Source organism: Chrysemys picta, chromosome 2 (genome assembly GCF_011386835.1).
Source record: "Chrysemys picta bellii isolate R12L10 chromosome 2, ASM1138683v2, whole genome shotgun sequence".
In the NCBI taxonomy this organism is placed as follows: Eukaryota; Metazoa; Chordata; order Testudines; family Emydidae; genus Chrysemys; species Chrysemys picta.
Window position 1 is genome coordinate 239976380 of NC_088792.1, and position 19991 is coordinate 239996370.

The 19991-nt window shown below is 45.1% G+C and overlaps 1 protein-coding gene across 1 annotated transcript; it reads left to right on the plus strand.

The window, feature by feature from the left end:
* The first annotated feature begins 10432 nt into the window (after positions 1-10432).
* LOC101938847 (fatty acid-binding protein 5) lies at positions 10433-18682 on the plus strand. Its single transcript, XM_005301517.5, has 4 exons — positions 10433-11096; positions 16031-16203; positions 17621-17722; positions 18433-18682. Exons 1-4 carry the CDS (start codon positions 11021-11023, stop codon positions 18481-18483), a joined length of 402 nt encoding a protein of 133 aa, XP_005301574.1. The 5' UTR covers positions 10433-11020; the 3' UTR covers positions 18484-18682.
* The last annotated feature ends 1309 nt before the right edge of the window (positions 18683-19991 follow it).

Consider the following 19991-nt stretch of genomic DNA (forward strand, 5'->3'; position numbering starts at 1 on the left):
CCCAAGTCATTTTAAAACATGGCCTTTATACTGATAAAATAAACTCAGTACATAACATAGTAATCCCATAATAGTCAGAACCTTTCCTCATCCCACTTTGTGCAAACAAGCACATTAAAATAGATGAATGTACCCAGAATGTTAACAAATCTCAGCTTTGTCAGGCTAAAGGGGAAATGAGGTCCAGACGCACTGTTCTGTGGGGGGGTAGGGGGGGACACATGGGGTCACATCTCCCCCTTCCCTTCTCCCCCCCCCCCCCCCCGATTTCTGCCAGGCTTCACACCAGAACGTGGCTAGCAGCAGCCTTTCAGAACTGTATGGGAGGGAAGGGACGGGAGCTGCTTCCAGCCACAGGGAACGAGGAGAGGGGGAAGGGATGACCTGGCCTGTGTCTTTGCAGAGTTCATCTCTTCCTCCCCCTTACCCCCCATGGCTGGAAGACAATGGGGTATGTCCCTTCCTGCCCACACAGTGTCAAAAGGTAACTAACATCTCCAGGCTGCTGCTGGTCACCGACATAACCCAGCCCCCTCCGGTCCCCGGGCTACAGAGCGGGGAGGAAAGGGTTAAGCCCTAAGGACACATTGTGCACCAGGGCCCAGGGAACCTGACTGGGGGGGGGGGGGCTTCAGCAAACCAGCCAGAGAGGTGGCTCAGCAGAGGAGGGTGCCTAGGGGACAGAACAGTCCCCACTCCCTGGGGGCAGGACTCAGAGTGGTGAGGGGTAGGGCGGGTGAAGAGGGTGCTAAGCCCCTGGGGGTTGCTGTGGAGCCAGCAGGAACAGTCTGGAAATCACTTCCCCGCCTGCCCCGCCCCCCGCCCACTCCAGAGCTTAGCTGAAGAACCAAGAAGCTTCCCTGTGCCAGCGCTGTGCGGGGCATTGGCACATGCAGGGCTTGGCTTCTCCTGGCTAGTACCCTGGACTGGAGGGTCTTGGGCTGTCCTGGGGTGCCAGCCCAGCCAGAGGCAGTGGGGGAAGGAAGGAGCCTCCTGGCCAGGCTGCTGGTGAGCTGAGCGCTCAGACCAGGAGCTGGTTCTCCGCACAGGGCTGGGAGCGGGACACGCCCCGCCAGGGGGGATATGGAGGAACAGTGGGGCAAAACAAGGAGAGTACAGCAAGAGGGGGAGCATGTAAAGGGCTGATGGGTGGGTAGCAGAGGCGACGTAACGGACGCCACCTGGCGCCTGCCCGTACTTATCAGCTGCCACTGTGTGCAGCCAGCGCTGGCCAGAAACAGGACAGGGGGCGGGGCCCTGCTGGCCGAGAACTGGCATGCAGCGGGGCTGCGCTGACGGACCAGAAGAGGGAGCGGCCGGCCCCGTGTGCTGCAGCTCCGCCCCACCACCAGCCTTGCACAGCCACCCACATTGTCAGCCACTGGACCTCCCCACTTACTGCTGGTGGGCAGGAGGCTGATGGAGGGAAGCAAAAAATATGGGACAATTTGCCCATTTTTAAGAAAAAGTCGGGACACCTGTAGGAGGGCTTAAATACGAGACTATTCCTTTAAAAACGGGATGTCTGGTCACCCTACATTTGATGGACCTGTGCTCTGATCCTTTATTTAAAACCCTTTATTTTATACCCAAATAAATTAATCCATTATTTGTTCCTGGTAGAGTTAATATGAAGATGACCATTGGATGGGCTCAATCAGGGATCGGCAATCTTTGGCACACGGCCCATCAGGGAAATCTGCTGGTGGGCTGGGACGGTTTGTTTACCTGCAGCGTCATCCCTCAGCCGTGCCGCTTCCTGCAGCCCCCATTGGCCTGGAACGGTGAACCGCGGCCAGTGGGAGCTGCGATCGGCCGAACCTGTGGACGCTGCAGGTAAACAAACCGGCCCGGCCCGCCAGCGGATTTCCCTGATGGGCCGTGTGCCAAAGATTGCCGATCCCTGGGTTAAAGTACATGGTCACCTAGGAAGTAGGACATGTTAGCTTAACAATGGGGTATGTATTAAATTAGGAGCACATCAATGTCTGTGGGAAATGATAGTCTGGCATTTGAGCCAGAGTGCTGAAAAAACTGACGATTGTGGGCTCAGTAAAAACTGAAAAATGTGGCACTTCTAATAGGGGATAAGAATAGTTAACCCTTAGGGTTCAGTCCTGCAAGATGCTGAGCTCTGCCTTCGAGATGCTGCGACTGTGAACTCCCATCGACATTAATATTGGGTGAGGTCCCCCAGCATCAGGCCCACTGGGTTTTTCATCTTTCGAGTTCTTTAGAGTTCTTTCTGATTCTGTTCCTAACAAGGAAACTGACTAGAGATTATCTCAGCAAGGTCTCACCATTTACCAGTATAACATTCCCCCTCCCAAATAAATAGGGAATAATTTTGAAGGCATAATTTTTATTTCTCCATTGGAATAATTAATGGCACTGCCTTTTGACCAAGCCTTGACCGTATCATAAAATGTGACACAGAGTGCTTTTTAAATTAATCGGTTGGCTAATTACAGTTTTCTACTACACCTCTGGGCTAAGGGCTGCTATCGGGTAATCAGATCTGCACTGGTGGCCATGCAGAGTCTCAGAGACTTCACAGGGACTCTGCAGAGGTACAGGAATTTGCCTGGTGTAGCTATTGCAGGAGAGAGGCCTTTCTTACTGAAAAAAAGTTTAATCAAATGATCAAATTAAAATGCATTACTTTTTTTTTAAATGGTGTCAGTTGAGATTGCCAAACTGACTGCTTAGGGGATGTATCCACACAATTTTCATTAGTTTCAATGGGTGTTGCAAGGTTAAATCCCCTATTTGGTTTTGAAAATCTCAACCACTGATTTTGGCAATTTTGACAAGCTATACTCCCACGTACATTTGTGCAGCCATACTGCATTTGGAGCCATTCTATGCGGGCAGAATCTGGCCCCTACTATAATAGAAAGGCAGCTTGCGGGAGGAGCATGCATACCTTTTGATGACTAGTGCTAGGGTGGAATTTAAATTGCATTGACTGCAATCCCTGAGTTTACACCTTACAATTTAAAGTTTGAAATTTCTGACTAGATTCTTTACAGGACAAAAAAGCCAAAACAGAACAAAAAAAGACAAATTTTCTCTAGATGTGGACCAAAGATGAAAACTTTCAGGTGTGATTTTTGATCACTCAAATGAGTCTCAAAGTGACACTTACGAAGTCATTTCTTTAGGTTGCACATAAATACATATTACTGTATATACAGCAAATATGGGTCCTGAGGATCATTTTGTATATTCTTCTGTCACATGCAGCTTTGGGAAACCTGCCACCTAAGGGAAAAACTCTGCCTAGATATGGTGCACATATCCAAGGGCAGAATGGGACACCAAGCTTTGATTCCCGGATATTGTTGGTGAGATAGAAAGCATGTAGCGTGGTTTGCAGACACCAGGGAGACTTTGCTGGGCACGGGGTTAGAGCAACCTTATTTTGACTTAAATCTTAGCAAACTGCATATAGATTGGGCCCTATCAAATTCACATTCTATTTTGATCAATTTCACGGCCATATGATTTAAAATATAATAAATTTTGTTATTTCAGACATTTAAATCTGAAATGTAATGGCATTGTAATTGTAGGGGTCCTGACCCAAAAGAGGGTTGTGGGAGAGGTTGTGGTATTGCGACTCATACTTCTGTACTGCTGCTGGTGGTGGCGCTGCCTCAGAGCTGGGCAGCTGGAGAGCAATGGCTGTTGGCCAGAAGCCCAGCTCTGAAGGCAGCGCCATTGCCAGCAGCAGTGTAGAAGTAAGGATGGCATGGTATGGTATTGTCACCCTTACTTCTGCACTGCTGCCTTCAGAGCGGGGCCCTCGGCCAGCAGCTGCCACTCTCTTGCCGCCCAGCTCTGAAGGCAGCGCCACTGCCAGCAGCAGTGTAGAAGTAAGGATGGCATGGTATGGTATTGCTACCCTCACTTCTGCACTGCTGCCTTCAGAGCGGGGCCCTCGGCCAGCAGCTGCCGCTCTCTTGCCGCCCAGCTCTGAAGGCAGCGCCACTGCCAGCAGCAGCGCAGAAGTAAGGATAGCATGGTATGGTATTGCCACCTTACTTCTGCACTGCACTGCTGCTGGGCACCTGCTCTGAAGGCAGTGCAGAAGTAAGGGTGGCAATACCATGACCATCCTTCAATAACCTTGCAACCCCCTTTTGGGTTGGGACCCCTAGTTTGAGAAAAATTCTGGTCTCCCCCGTGAAATCTGTAGAGTATAGGGTAAAAGTACACAAACAGATTTCACAGGGGAGACCAGATTTCATGGTCCATGTTGCATTTTTCACAGCTGTGAATTTGGTAGGACCCTACATATATATAAAACCCACTTCCCAGAGCTCAGACACTACTGAAATATCTGTAAACTAAAGTATAGCAAGAGTATTGACATGCAAATGTCAAGGGTCACACATAGCTTCACAATTCTCGATGTAGTATCATAGTACCTTTTGAACTGAGTAAGGTGTACCCCACATCAGCTGTGTAACCAGGGTCTCATGTTTCATCTTGTTAGCCCAGTGACTACACAGCTGGCAACAGAGTACCACCCAAACACAATAAGGAAATAGAAACAGTCAGCCTTGCAAAATTCTTCTTACTCACGAAGCAGGAGAGGTGAGTAACATTTTTTGATGGCCTAGTACGGGGTCGGCAACCTTTCAGAAGTGGTGTGCTGAGTTTTCATTTATTCACTCTAATTTAAGATTTCGTTTTACATTTTAATGTTTTTAGAAGGTCTCTTTTTATAAGTCTATAATATATAACTAAACTATTGTTGTATGTAAAGTAAATAAGGTTTTTAAAATGTTTAAGAAACGTCATTTAAAATTAAATTAAAATGCAGAGCCTCCCGACCAGTGGCCAGGACCCGGGCAGTGTGAGTGCCACTGAAAATCAGCTCGTGTGCTGCCTTTGGCACACACGCCATAGGTTGCCTACCCCTGACCTAGTAGAATGCTATTAGCTTTTTCACTGCTAAAGGGCAGGTGAGTAGATTTTGTTTGTGCTGTTAATATTTTTGGACAATTTTGCAAGGCTCCAGTAGGTGCTGACCCACCTCACACCTACAAGGAGTCTGGTGTACAGAGAGTTTCGCCATTTCTCTAGACATATAATTAATTAGGGGAAAGGAAGTTCTTCTCTCTTACCCAATACAGCCCACACATAACATTATCAGATTGCAATTTTATATGGGTTCCTCCCAGATTAAGTAGATGGGCATTTTAATGAGGCAACGTCTGAGACAGAATTATGCCTCGCACAAGCCAGCAATATGTGTGGATGGCGAGAAGGTGCCCTGCCCAAGCAGCATCTATTGTAATTTTGAAAGACATTAATTCCTCCCTTGGCTGCAATGCAGGAGGTGAGACTATGGTCACATTAGAACAAACCTCATCTGCCTGTAATGCTAGCTGGCCCCAATTCCCAGCTCTCATTGCAGTCAAAGGCCATGATCTGTCTGCATCATACACAGGTGTGTGGTGTAGCGGGAAGGGCTCTTTGCATCCTTTCCCCCCCTTCTGCCCTTGCAGTCAGTGATAAACAACAAAATTACTCCCCACCCTTACACAACTCAAGCAGGATCTGCCTATTTGGGGTCAACGTGCTTCTGTACTATCCCTCTGTGGCTGTACCCAAGCTGTCAAAATGGTGTCTCTAACTTTGGTTATGTATTTTCTTTGCACTGAATTTGATTCTATTCTGTTCCTCTTGGACAATAATGATCGACTAGTGACACATCCAGAATTTCAGGTCCGTCACACTCTCCAAGTGCTCATCCTATCCAGATAGGAACTGTAATACTTGGCACATGGATTGGCCTCATTATGCTCCAATGTAAATGTACAGCTTTTCCTTCCCTTTGGATGTGGCTGCAGTGGAGAGGAAGCTGGCCAGTAGAAAGGGGCTCTTTCTAAGGTAGTCCGAACTTGATGCCAACCTGAACTCAGACTTGAATAGGGATTTATAGAGAGAAATCTGAATAGAAATTTGAGTGGGAGCCAATGAGAGCTCTGCATTTCTGAAAATGCAGCCACTTTTATTTTGGTGCCTAAATATGGATTTAGGTGCCTAAATTCATTCACCCACATTTGATATGTTTGGCCAATATCAACACTATGTAAAGTAATTGTCGTCAGATGCTACCGGTGTGGTGCTCTGCTCTGTTCAATGATGATAACAGTTGGCTGTGTGCGTGTGTTCCCTCTGTGTGCTGTCCCAGCTCTGCACAGATCGCTGGCACAGCAGATTTCGAGCGTACCGCCCAATGATCGCAGACTCTAATAAGGTACAAAGGCACCTGGCCAGGTTTATTGTCAAACGAAACACAGTCTCTAGCTCCCCGGATCAGATGTCTACAGTTCTGCTAGTACATATGTGCTCCCTGACAATGGACCGGCTCAGTCAGGGGCGGGATTTGCCACTGCCCCCTAGGCCAGACAAAGACGTTCCCATCAGGGATGCATTCTTATACACAGGTACAAACAGGTTACGCATCATTGAACGCACTGAGGTACAGCCCCTCTATGCATTAGGGTATTGTCTTTCTCCTGGTACAGGTTGGTTCGAACAAACAAGTCCATTCATCATACTGTCTATCCACTGTATTGTCCTTTCATATTGTCTATCCATCATACTGTCTATCCACCGTATTGCCCTTTCATATTGTCTATCCATCATATTGTCCTTTTATACTGTATTTAGGTTAGGTCTGCCTGTTCCTTGTTATCTGTGTGGGATGTGTTTGTACCAGGCTGTTCTGGTGCTGTCCTGGCATATGTTCATCTTATTAGTGCTTACATGTGTATACGTGCTTTTAGCAGCCTTCCTCTTGCCAGCTTCAGTGAGCAGGGCCTGCCTCTGGCTCACAGCCTAACTTTGCTTTATGTTAGCAACGTCTTGACCATTACTTCAGTTCAAGCCTCAGGCCTCATACCGGGCCTCTGATACCAAGGGTTTATGTCTCCGGTCCTCATCTTACTACAGTAATCAAACATAAATATGTTGTAGCGCAATGTACGTGTGTGCACAAAGATACGTCTACATTGGTCACACTTACTAAGTTTCTTCTCTTGTGTGAGATATCACCAGTTCCAGCAGTATTTCCCATGTCAGAGAAGTTTTTTTTAAGTCTGACTACTGGAGATATAGATACAACTCAACATTGCCAATCCCAAGCATTTAAAAATCATTAGACTGCATTTCCCCTAAAAAAATCACAGGATTATCTTAAAATGCATTTGATTTATTTTAAAAATGGGGACAATTTGTATTTACCCGTAGTGCCTTAGAGTACAGTTGGGTTAGATTTTCAAGCTTTCTTTGCAAACTAGTGGGGCTAGACACTTTTTTAAAATGAAAGCTAAGATTCTCCCATATTCCCATGACTCCTGAAGCTGGCACTGTAAGAAAAACACCAAATATCATAAGACTTATGCTAAAATCACAAGAGTTGTCATCACTGTAGATACATGGGTAACTAGATCTCTAGCAAAAAGAAGAACAGGAGTACTTGTGGCACCTTAGAGACTACCATTACAAACATTGAATCTATCTCCCCTTGTAAGTATTCTCACACTTCTTATCAAACTGTCTGTACTGGGCTAGCTTGATTATCACTTCAAAAGTTTTTTTTCTCTTAATTAATTGGCCTCTCAGAGTTGGTAAGACAACTCCCACCTGTTCATGCTCTCTGTATGTGTGTATATATATCTCCTCAATATATGTTCCATTCTATATGCATCCGAAGAAGTGGGCTGTAGTCCACGAAAGCTTATGCTCTAATAAATTTGTTAGTCTCTAAGGTGCCACAAGTACTCCTGTTCTTCTTTTTGCGGATACAGACTAACACGGCTGCTACTCTGAAAATAGATCTCTAGCTGGATACCTAGATTTCAGGTAAAGGAATATTGTCTCACCACTAGATGGAAATAGAGTGTTTTCCATTCCCCTGTTGTATTGCCAAGAGGGTGAACCAGAAGTCTATGTGCACGTAAACCCTCTGCAGACAGGACTTCAGAAGTCCTGGATCAGAAATTAATATTTTGCAATGGTAGAGTAAAGGCAGGATTTCTGCTTCTAGGGAGGCGTATGCTGCAGACTTGTGCTCAGTCACAAGACAGAAGACTCAATGCTTCCCAATATATTAAAGATTGTGACTAACAGATGTTCTGTTTGATCTGTAATCAGATGGTTTTTAATTTATCCTTTTTGAAATCAGGACTACTAGACCGACAGCACAGTAGCTGCCGTGACATGAAATAGATGGCAAGTAGGCTAATTTAAAACCCACTCAGACCCACTTGTGCAAGCAAGAAAGATCAAAGAGGAAGGAAGCTGAAGCATTTATGTCTAAAGTTAGCTATTTAATGACAAGAAAACAATGTGACTTGCTTTTTTATGAGTAGACATTATTCACATATTTTAAAAAATAGGGTTACTGAAGATTAAGGAAATATAGAGCAGTAATTGACAACCCAGTGCCACCAGGAAGGGAATATTGCATTGCTTGTTTGGTTTATGGGATTGAACAACTTGATTTGTACGGGTTTCAGAGTAGCAGCCGTGTTAGTCTGTATCCGCAAAAAGAAGAACAGGAGTACTTGTGGCACCTTAGAGACTAACAAATTTATTAGAGCATAAGCTTTCGTGGACTACAGCCCACTTCTTCGGATGCATATATGCATATGTGCATCCGAAGAAGTGGGCTGTAGTCCACGAAAGCTTATGCTCTAATAAATTTGTTAGTCTCTAAGGTGCCACAAGTACTCCTGTTCTTAATTTGTACAGAATCTTTTAAAAAAAAACCTGGTTGATTACGAAAGCTGGTCAAAAAATTGGATGATTTTTTGGTGAAAAATGTCTCTTTTTTCAATAAATAATTTGGAATTTCAAAATTTTCCAGCTAGCTTCAAGGATTAGCTTTGCTGCAAAATCTAATGCCTAAAGAGAGAACAAGACCAGTTGCTCCAACTGCACCAGAACAATTCAGAACCCTGACGTATCTTGGTGCAAAAACCCAGAACTAGCAAAGGGATCTTGCTGTGTTCATTTAATTTTTGATTCTCAACTTTAAATTCCATGGCATTAATAGAAAACAAGCGTAGCTGCTTCTACTGCACCCAAACACCCCAGACCGCGGTGCATCTTGAGGTTTGCTGGAGCATGGATATTTCTGGTCAAGTAGGAGTGACACCATGTGTTGTCTGTTTTGATAGCTTGGGGCCAAAAAAGTGGTAGGATCCAGCCACTCCAGAACTTGCATATGTATCTTTGGGGTGCCTTTGAGTAGGGATGCATCTGTAGTTTTTAGTGGAACTGGAACAGTTGCACTCCTCTACTTAGCTGGTAGAATTTTGGGAACAAAAAACTAGCTTGATTCAGTAGGGTCGAGATGCCAGATACATGTTTTTGTGGTGCTTCTGTGCCACTTTGCAGCAGCTAATAGCTGCTATGTTTTGTCTATTTAGTAGAATTTGGGAGCATTGCCATTAAACATTGGCAAGGTCCAGGTATCAGAAATGCATTTTTCCAGTGTTATTAGGCTGGGATGCATGAGGGGTTCAATTTTTCCAGTGTAGTGGGAATGGCTATCCTTGTTTTCTATTTAGATGTAGATTGTAAGCTCTTTGGGGCAGGGACTGTCTACTATTCTGTATCAGTACAGTGTCTCAAACAACCCATTCTTGGCTGATCTTCAGGCACTACCATAAGAAACATGATTAATAAGAAATCATACAGTTTGGTGGTTGGAACCAGAAATTGCAAAGCTCCATGGATCCAGGTGCAAAATCCAGGTTTTGCATCAGTTTGTGCTGGATTTTCTGATGCAGTAAGAGCAGCTACATTTGTTCTTTTTTCAGGCATTGGAATGTGAGAGCCAAAATTAATAGGTATCAGGTTTAAAACAAACACAAGAAAGTATTTTTTCATGCAACGCACTGTCAACCTCTGGAACTCTTTGCCACAGGGTGTTGTGAAGGCCAATACTATAACAGGGTTCAAAAGGGAGCTAGATAGATACATGGAAGATAGGTCCATCAATGGCTATTAGCCAGGATGGACAGGAATGGTGTCCCTTGCCTCTGTTTGCCAGAAGCTGGGATTGGGTGACGGCATGGATCACTTGATGATAACCTGTCTGTTCATTCCCTTTGGGGCGCCTGCCATTGGCCACTGTCAAAAGACAGGATACTGGGCTTGATGGACCTTTGATCTGACCCAGTATGGCCGTTCTTATGTCCTTATGTTCAAAATTGAGTGGCTCTAGTAAGATCCATGCGCTAGAGTCTGCGTTTTTGTGGCATTCATTTGCCAGAATGCACGATGGTCCAGGTGCAGTAAGAGCAGCTATACTTGTTTAGTTAGTCACTACAATTTAGAGTCTTACAGCCAAGATTTGGCTGGTTCCAGCAGGATACAGGGGCTGGATCGGGGTTTTTGCTGCACTGGTGCTGCAGTAGGCACCAGGGTCTGGACGCGTGTGTGTGCTGCACTTGTTCACTATAGTGATCGTGGGACACTTTGGGGCTTGGTAACACAAATTGACAGGATCCATTCCAGACGGCTGTAGCGTTACCTTTTCCCCGGTGTGACGCTGTTAGGGCTGCAGATGTTCTGGGAGTGGGGAGCTGCGCTGGAAAACGCGGAGCACGTGCACTTTTCCTTCGGGCTCCAGTAACCAGAGCACTTGCCTTTGGCAAGGCGGCAGAAATGCAACCTCGTCTCCCCGCGCTATGCCGGCGCTGTACACAGCAGCAGCAGCAAGTCTCTGCTTGCAGGCGCTGACGGGGCGACACCTCGCCTGGCGGGAGTGGCGGTGTGAACCTCACCCCGCTCTGTCCTCCCGGGGGCTGATGAGCGAAGGGGGCGAGGGCCGGGAGTAGGAACCCCTGACGTTGTCGGTCCCCATTGGTTCTCTCCCGCAGCACATGTTCAGGGGCATCTGGATAAAGACGCCTCTGGCCCCCGTCTGCCTCCTACATCGTCCTCCAGCCTCCACCTCCTGCGGGACACCTCCTAGCGAGCCGGCACGATGAGCATAGACGATTTTGTAGGCAAGTGGAGCCTCATCTCCAGCGAAGGCTTTGAGGAGTACATGAAGGAATTAGGTAAGGAAGCCTTGACGGGGCAGAGAGACCGTGTGGGATAAAAATCATCGCTCACCGTCTGTGGGTCTGAGGGAGGGGAAGGTAGGGGTGGCGGGCTGGGTGCTGGGGCTCTGTACTTCTGCTCCTGGATAGAAAATAAAGGAATGTCCCCCGCACTCTGGGCAGCGAGGACTTTTCATTCAGGATCTCCCTGGCTGTTAGGTTTGGGGGAAGAAATGAGGTTTGGTGGACTCTGATTTCTGTGACTATCTCCCTAAATCCCATTGTTGCTGGTTGCCCGCTGGAAGAACCCCCCCCTCTCTCTCATATATACGTGTGTGTAATTTATTTGTATTGTCTGTATAGTCCTGGATGGATGGATGGGGGGGTGGGGGGTGGAGAGGGCAAGGATCTAAGATTTAAGGTGCCCCTTCCTTGGCCCACCGGACTTAGCTCCACTATGTTAGTTCATCTGGGATCCAAAGCTTTGTGCCTGGTTTCTTCAGCTGCTCTGTCCAAGGTCTGCGGGGGCGTCTCGGTGCCCGATGCTAGGAGCCGCCTGGGAATAGGTTGCTAACTAAAGTGAAAGGAGACAATTCCCAGGGTGTCAACATAAAAGCAACCGTGCGACCTGCAGCAATGGTTTGAATAGCAAGAGCCTCTCTCCTCTGCTGGCTAAGCTGATGCTGGGCAGAGCACACTCACATAGAGAGGGGACCTCTTGGAATGGTTTTGGTCCTTCTCTGGGGTTAGGGAAAGGGGAGAAGAACAGAAAACAAAATCTATCCAATACGGAGAAAATGAACGTGTGCATGTTAGTCTTTATTATACTGCACCTGAGATGGGTAGCGCCAATACAGCTGTGCGTTCATTGCCTAAATAAAGCATCTGCTGTGAGGCATTTGTAACCTCTTGGTTTGCTGAATGTCTGAACCCCTGGGCCATAATTTGCTCTCAGTTCCACTGAAATAACTGAAATTCCTCCAGGTTTTTATCAGTGGAAGTGAGAGCAGATTGGGACTCAGTGGTATATACACCTCGAATTTCATATTGTTATAAACAAAGTAGCTTGCATATTATCTGGTTTGAGATGAGTTTGTGTTGTGCATTAAATCTGCAAAATCAGAGCACACTGGACTGAAACTGACTAGAATCACAGTTCCTTATATTAACATTTCAATAACAGATTGGAAACTTGTGTATATGCACACATGCTTTCAGTTAAATGACAGTCTTTAGTGTTAAGAACAGGTGGGTAAATGATAGCATGAGAAGAGAATGGAGTGGGAAATCCCCAACTAGAACACACAATTATCAGCCTCTTCCTATTTTCTATTAAATTTGTGCTGTAATACTCTCACATGAATTTGTCTGATAGTAGATTATCATAAGGGGTCATATCAATGCAGCTGCTACTGGGATACAAAATATCATTGAAAAGACTCTTTCTATTGCTAGATGTAAAATGTATCTGTATTCCTTAACAGTTTCAGTGGTAGCACCATCAGTTCACTTTCTATCCCAAGTATTTTCTTCCTGAATTGCCAATCTCAACTGTTCAAAAATCACAAGGGAGCCCCCTCCTCCCAATTCTGAGATTGGATTAAAAAACTGTTGGAGTCCTTTTAATTTCCCTTATGGGTTTTGAATCTTTTAGGGTCATGTTTTCAAGATGAGCTATGGGATATTCTGATGTGGGGCGCCCCCACTGAAGCTGTTCCCCGGTGGATAAACAATGAAAGAATCATTGGAGCAGGGGGACTGGGTATGCAGATAGCCTGGGGGGGGGGGGGGGGGAGGAAATGTACATTTGGCTACAACAGTTTAATGGCCTTACTGCAGCACAATGTGGTGTGATTGCTCCTTGCCAAGCCACTTGCCGTACTGACAGAAGACTGTACTACAAGCCAGAGACAGCAAAATTAAAATTTAAGGTCCATTTTTCAAAAAACTCCCTTAGGCACTTTTGAAAATCCTACCCTAAGTCTTAAAGAACTCACAAAGAACTTTTTAAAAAACGATAAACTGTTTAATTGTTAATAAATTGCCTCATAACAAGAAAGTGCAACTTATGATATTGTAAACATTCATAGCAAAGCAATACAACTTCCTGCTATGCAGCTTATAACATTAAACAAGAGTGAGCACAGGCAATGTTTGTTTTAAAAAAAAATCTAAATCCAGATCTTAAAATTCAGACCTTGCAAAGACAGTCTATGTGAAGTACAAAATATAATAAATTCTTAGTTTGAGGTACAAGTCAACCACACACTTGGGAAATTAAAAAGTTAAAGTGAACACACTAGGTCCTTAGCTCGTGTCCATCTGTCTCCTCCCCCCATCCACCCCCAGAAATCAAGTGTGAAAAGAGGTATCAGCCTGAATTCTGACTTATTTTTTATCACCACCCTTAATGTATTTATCAACACTTTTTAAAAGAATATTTAGGATAGTGTAGGGCATATTTAGGCTCCACATCATTTTAGATTTTAAATCTAAATAGTTTGCAAGATTAAATGCAGATTTTGCTAGGAGTATAGTTTTGAAAGAGTGAATGGCTCTAAATATAGTCTGCAAGGAATTGTTAGCACTTAACAAAGAGCTCCTTCTACGGTTCCTGTCCAGATGATCAGTTCTAAATATTACCTTCAGAGCATGTCTGTCCACAAGCCACAGATTCACATTTTCAGACCCCACCTACAATCTTAAACATTACAAAGAGTTGGTTCTTCAATGATACTTCCACTTCCACCTGTGTCATGATTGGGTTTCAAGATTGCTTGGCTTTTCTGCCTTCCTGATTGGGGGCCCTAACCACTGGACTTGTTTTGGACTACTAGTTTTTCTGGACTACAGAGCATAGGTGCCAACTCCGTGGGTTCTCCGGGGCTAGAGCACCCACAGGGAAAAATTAGTCAAGCTCCCCACCCCATCTCCTCCTCCGCCTCCTCCTCTGAGCATGCCGCATCCCCGCTCCTCCACCTACCTCCAAGTGCTTGCCGCTGTCAAACAACTGTAGCAGGCTCCAGGGGGAGGAGTGGGAATGTGGCATGCTCAGAGGAGGAGGCGGGGCTGGGGTGGGGATTTGGGGAAGGAGTTGGAATAGGGGCAGGAAGGGGGTGGAGTTGGGGTGGGGACTTTGGGGAAGGGATTGGAATGGGGGCGGGAGGGAGCAGGGCAGGGCCGGGGGCAAAGGGGGTTCAAGCACCCACCGGCGCCAGTAGAAGTCGGCGCCTATGCTACAGAGTCTCTTTCTCTCTCTATGCTGCTTCCTCCCCTGCCCCTCCCCCCAAAAAATAACAGTTTCACTGAGTATAAATACTTATATAGTCATTGGGCCAGAGACAGAATGATTCTGTAGTACAGTGGTTAGAGTACCCATGTGGGATTCCCCTGGCCAGTTCCCTTGCTCCAATCACTCTTTCATTATTTAGCCACAGTGGAACAGCTTCAACAGGAGAGTGGGCAGCCCCTATTCAAATCCTTTCTTCTCCCTGCCCTTCCGGCAGAGTGGGGAATTTAACCTGTATATCCCACTTCCCAGGCAAGTACTCTAACTACTGAGCTAAAGCTATTAAGTGGGCTTCTCTTCCTCCAGCTCTTTTGTGCACAGCAAGGCAGGCACCTAACTCATTCCTGCAAGAAACAGTTTAGGTGCTGGAGCCACCTGACTCCAGGCATCGGCTTTCTGTTCATGGATCACTATTGCTAAGCAAAGATAGGCACCTCCCTGCAGCCTGGACTTAGGCACCTATCTTGATGAGAGGGGAGGGGCTTAGTACACAACCCTCTCTTGAGCATCTCCCAATGGCTAGCTTAAGTGGCTCCCTGCCTAGCATGCTGGCTTTTGTGGATTGTATTTGAAGGCACCTGTCTCTCCGCATGCATTGTATTGGGAGCCTAAGTGCTTAACTCAGGCTTTGTGGATTGTAGCATGTTCCTGTGATTTTTCTAGTTGTCGCAATACTGAGCATTGTAATGCCTTTGTGGATCCAGGCCCTTCTGTTTTGGATGCAGATCTCACCACAGTAATGTATGCCCTTATCAGCTTCATTTTGGAATGCTGCACTGTGCTGTATGTGAGGGCACTTTAAGATTATTCAAACTACAGCTACTACAGAATGCAGCTTCTGACTTACTTAGTGATACTTCTTGCAGAAAGAATGTCACCCTGGAGCTCTTCATTGGCTTCCAGTTTATTGTTGGATGCAATTTAAATGGCTGATTAATAGCTGCTGTATAAAGCCCTGCATTGTGAAAGTCCTGAGTAACCACAAAGCCTGAAACCTGTTGAGTTGGGTGAAGCACTCAAGCTAATGAGTCACTGGATTAATCAAGAGGGGGCTGGAGGCAAGGTGCTTTTTGATGAAGGGACCTCAAGTGCTTCCTTTAGTAGTGTGCTAAAGTCCTACTTTGTTGAATTCAAGTCATGCTCCAAAGCTCCAATTTTTCCCTTAAGCTTTTTTCTGCAGAGGGGAGTCTTCTAGGTTTTTTTTTATACTTTTGACATTTTACACACGTCTAGAGTGACAGCTGGGTGTTCCGTAAGTAAGTTAGAAGAAATACATCTATATAATGAATATACATTTAATAAATTGTATATAAATATAAAAGTGGATTAATGTTACAGTTTGAAAAGTCAATTGGAGAACTTTTAAAACACAGTTCACTTAAACTTGGACACAATCTTCTTGTAACACTACTTTATAGCTCTTATTTCCCCTTTTCCACCTTACACGTCGGTTTGTGTGAATGGAGATACTGCTTTTCAGGTGACCTGCAGGTCCTATAGGGGGAGAAATAGATTTGATTTAGATCTCAGGAGCATTCAGGATGAATGAGTCTGCAAAATGAATTTCTCCTCCCTCGCCCTGTATAATTAAAAGGGATCCTCTCTCTATGTGGGCTTAGTGTTTAACTGTCTCCTCTGATATGCTGTTGCTTTTGCTCTGCAGGTGTGGGTGTGGCCCTGAGGAAAATGGGGAGCATGGCCAAACCAGATGTTTACATCAGCAAGGATGGAGATACAATCACCATAAAAACAGAAAGCACCTTTAAATCTTCACAGCTCAGCTTCAAGCTGGGTGAGAAATGTGAGGAAAATACATTAGATGGCAGGAAAGTTCAGGTTAGTACAAGAGGTTTTTTTTCACTGAATACACCCAGTCCACTGGAGTGGCTGGCTCACAGATATAAATGCTATTTAGGGACCCAGTCTCTCATATTGAGTAAGTACCCTGCTCTGTTGGTGGGTGGGGTACCCCTGTCATCACAAGCCCCATTGAAATCCATCAGTTTTTATGGACTAACCAGTCTACAAATGGTAAAATACTGAAACCAGATAAAGCCTGGTGTGTTTGGTTAATCATTTTCAGTTTGTATGGCCCCGTGACGCACCTTGGGGTGATAAAACTGGCAGCCCTCCAGACCCATGTTAAAAATACCAAAGGCCAAATTTCACTTTCATTGAAGTTAATGTCAAAAAAGCCTTTTGATTTTTAACAGGAGCAGGATATGGTCCTACAACTAATCTGATGACACAATCTCACACACTTGCGTAACAAGTGGAATATCCTATATAGGGAGTAAATTAAATGTAATTCAGACTCCATATTCCCCGTCTTTACAAGAGTTCAAGTAGCTTCCAACTTGACTGATTAAAGGGACTATCCCTGGCAGCGCCGTATTATTGCCTAGGCCGACAAATTTATAGGGGAGAAGCTCCCCTCCCCTCCGCGCCCCGCCCCCCTGCTCCAGCTCACCTCCGCCTCCTCTGCAAGCGCCCCACCATGTCCTGTTTCTCTCCCTTCCCAGCGCTTGTGCCACGAAACAGCTGTTTCGCGGGGCAGAGAGGGAAGGGGGAGGAGGCGGAACGCTGCGCGCTGGGGGAAGAGGCGGGGGCGGGGATTTGGGGAAGGGATCCAACAGGGGAAGGGAGGGGTGGAGTTGGGGCAGGGACTTTGGGGAGGGGGTTGGAATGGGGGCGGGAAAAGGGCAGAGTTGGGGCGGGGCCAGGGTGGCAATTATTTCCCGGCCTACGGGCGGCAAAATTATTAATCCGCCACTCATCCCTGGGAGGAGGTGGCGGATGGTGAAGAAAGATTATTCACTCTCCATAGGATTCTCTCAGGCCAATTATCTCCTTGTGTGAATGCTGGCCACTTGCCAAGACCCTCCCACTCCTCACCTGTGCACTGGCAACACATCTGCCAAGTGCAAGATTCAGATGTAGACGATACAAAAAGCCAAAGCACATGTATGAGGAGATGAATTTAGCACACTAAGCAGGTCTTGTTCACTTAAATTGTGCATGCTGTCAAAGTCATGTTTCTTGTATAAATGTGCCAAAGCAGTGACTGAACAAGTAGCAAAGTAATGGAAGAAGAACAGGAGTCCAGAGAAATGTAGAGTGAAATCCTGGCCCTACTGAAGTCAATGGCAAAACTCCCATTGACTTCAGTAGGGCCTTGGAGTATAGTGTGGGAGTGTATCACCTCCACTCAAAGAGACCGAGTAAAATATTTAAGACCTGCTTTTCTTTGCAGACTCTTGTCACCTTAGATGGTAACACATTGACTCAGCTCCAGCAGTGGGATGGCAAAGAGTCCACAATAACACGGAAGATAGAGGATGGGAAACTGGTGGTGGTGAGTGCATTCCTACTTTCTGATCATTGACTACTGCAAGACTATAGATGATAGCAGGAATCTAACTTTAAAAGAGACTCAAAATCTATTATAAACTGCCATCTGCATCCCTGTATTTTGCAGTAATTTAGCCTATATCAGGGGTTCTCAACCTTTTTCTTTCTGAGGCCCCCCCAATCTACTATAAAAATTCCATGGCCCACCTGTGCCACAACAACTGTTTTTCAGTAGATTAAAAGGCATTAGGGGGTAGCAAGCAGAACAATAGCCCAGGGCCTTATGCCACAGGGAACCCTGTGAAGCTAAATTGCTCGGGCTTTGGCTTCAGCCCTGGACCACGGGGCTTGGGATTCTGCTTTCTGCCCTGGGCCCCAGTGAGTCTGCTGGTCCTGCTCTCTGGTTTATTTTGGTGGACCTCCTGAAAAATAATATATGGAGATATACCTATCTCATAGAGCTGGAAGGGACCCTGAAAGGTCATTGAGTCCAGCTACCTGACTTCACTAGCAGGACCAAGTACTGATTTTGCCTGCCCCAGTTCCTTAGGTGGCCCCCTCAAGGACTGAACTCACAACCCTGGGTTTAGCAGGCCATTGCTCAAATCACTGAGCTATCCCTCCCCCCTGCTTGTGGCCCCCCAGAGGGCCTTGGACCCCTGGCTGAGAACCACTGGCCTATACACTACTGAATTAATTTATTTTTTTTTCCAGGAATGTGACATGAATGGTTGCAAGTGTAAGAGAGTCTACCAGAAAGCATGATGACATTGTCTCCATACTGGAGCTTGCTACAAGCCAGCTCAGTTTAGCGAACAAAGCTCCTCTACTCTCCAGGTTTTTCCTTTTCCCTGTTTTGTAGTATTTCAATGGACTGCACAGCTGTGTGCAATCATATTTCAAAGCGATGATGTAACTATTCTGAACGGTTGTGGCTGTTAAATAAAGTTTTCAGATATATGAAGTGGAGCTGTTGTCAATATAGTGGAATTTTAAAGATTTTCTTTTTCAAGTGAAGATTTATAAAAGCTCATTAGTTATGCAGGGGAGCCTAAAATCAGTATTAAATCACAAATGATGGGGATATCATCTCACTGGAACAGTTAAGGTATTGTTAACAGCAAACTGCATTTTGGTTCAGCTATTCATATTTCATTGATGATAAAGGTAATAAAATTGTATCAAGTGGAACAATCATTGTTATGGTGCAGAATCTTTCTAACCGCTTTAAGATCGTGCCTGTTGCAAAAGTAGTAGAGTTGAACTGGTACAAACTGAGAGGAAAACTTCATCCATTGTGTTTAAACAGCTGAGCACACTTTTAATTGGTTGCTTTCTGGTGAGAATCAACACCCCCTAACCCAAATAGTCAGCTAAAAAGTTAAAAGCCTCAATTTTACTTGCTCAAAACATTTGGTAATGCAGTTTATATGCTTACAAGCGCAATAATCTATTATCACAAATATTAATGTCTTGGTTATTATTTTTTATAATGATTGGGAAGTGGTCAAAACAGATCCTGTGAAATTGTTGTTCTACAAACTGTAGATTGTTTAGTGCTATCAGACTAGACTAACTTTTTTTTTTTCTGAAAGCTAAAACTGTCTGGTAAAATTTTTAACAGGATTCTATATAGTAGGTTCAGAAGAATCTACAGAGTCATGTAATCTCTCTGCTTGCATTTTGCAGAACTAGTCACTACCTCATTCCTACTGATGTCTTAGCTAACCACTGCAAGTGCTATCTGGTGTACTAACCAATTGTTCTATGTGTTAATGCTACCTAATATGGAACCTAATTTTTTCCTTTCATAAAAGATAAGAAGAAATGGCCTAAAGTTAACTTCTTATGAGTTTGTGAATAATCCCCTTTATTTACATTATCATCAGGTATTTATAGATGGATTGTAGTTCTCTCAAGATTATTTTCTAGATGCTTTCTTCATATGTTTCATATTTCTTGATGTGTTTTCTTGAACTGGCCCATCCTTGTATCATTTTGGTCCTTTTTTGTATTTTTCCTCAATTTTATTTTTTTTAAGCTTCCCTAACCGGTGAAGAGGAGATTTCTGTATGATGTATTCCATCTGGTGTGCCAGGACTACAGACCGGTATTATTACTTTCAAGTTTATTCAGTAGCATTGGTGCCACATGTAGAAGCTATGACCCTGGATTTATGAAGTGAATTTCATCTCCCTGCACTCCACCCACATATAGGCCAAATACAACTCCTCAATGTGGGGGAAGTGAATTTCACCTCCTCTGCATTTGCC

Bases quoted from the DNA above. Each gene is read 5' to 3' on its own strand.
- LOC101938847 (XM_005301517.5), top strand. From the start codon at position 11,021: ATGAGCATAGACGATTTTGTAGGCAAGTGGAGCCTCATCTCCAGCGAA. The intron at 11,097-16,030 runs GTAAGGAAGCCT...TTTGCTCTGCAG, and splicing joins GGAGTACATGAAGGAATTAG to GTGTGGGTGTGGCCCTGAGG. The intron at 16,204-17,620 runs GTTAGTACAAGA...TTTTCTTTGCAG, and splicing joins TAGATGGCAGGAAAGTTCAG to ACTCTTGTCACCTTAGATGG.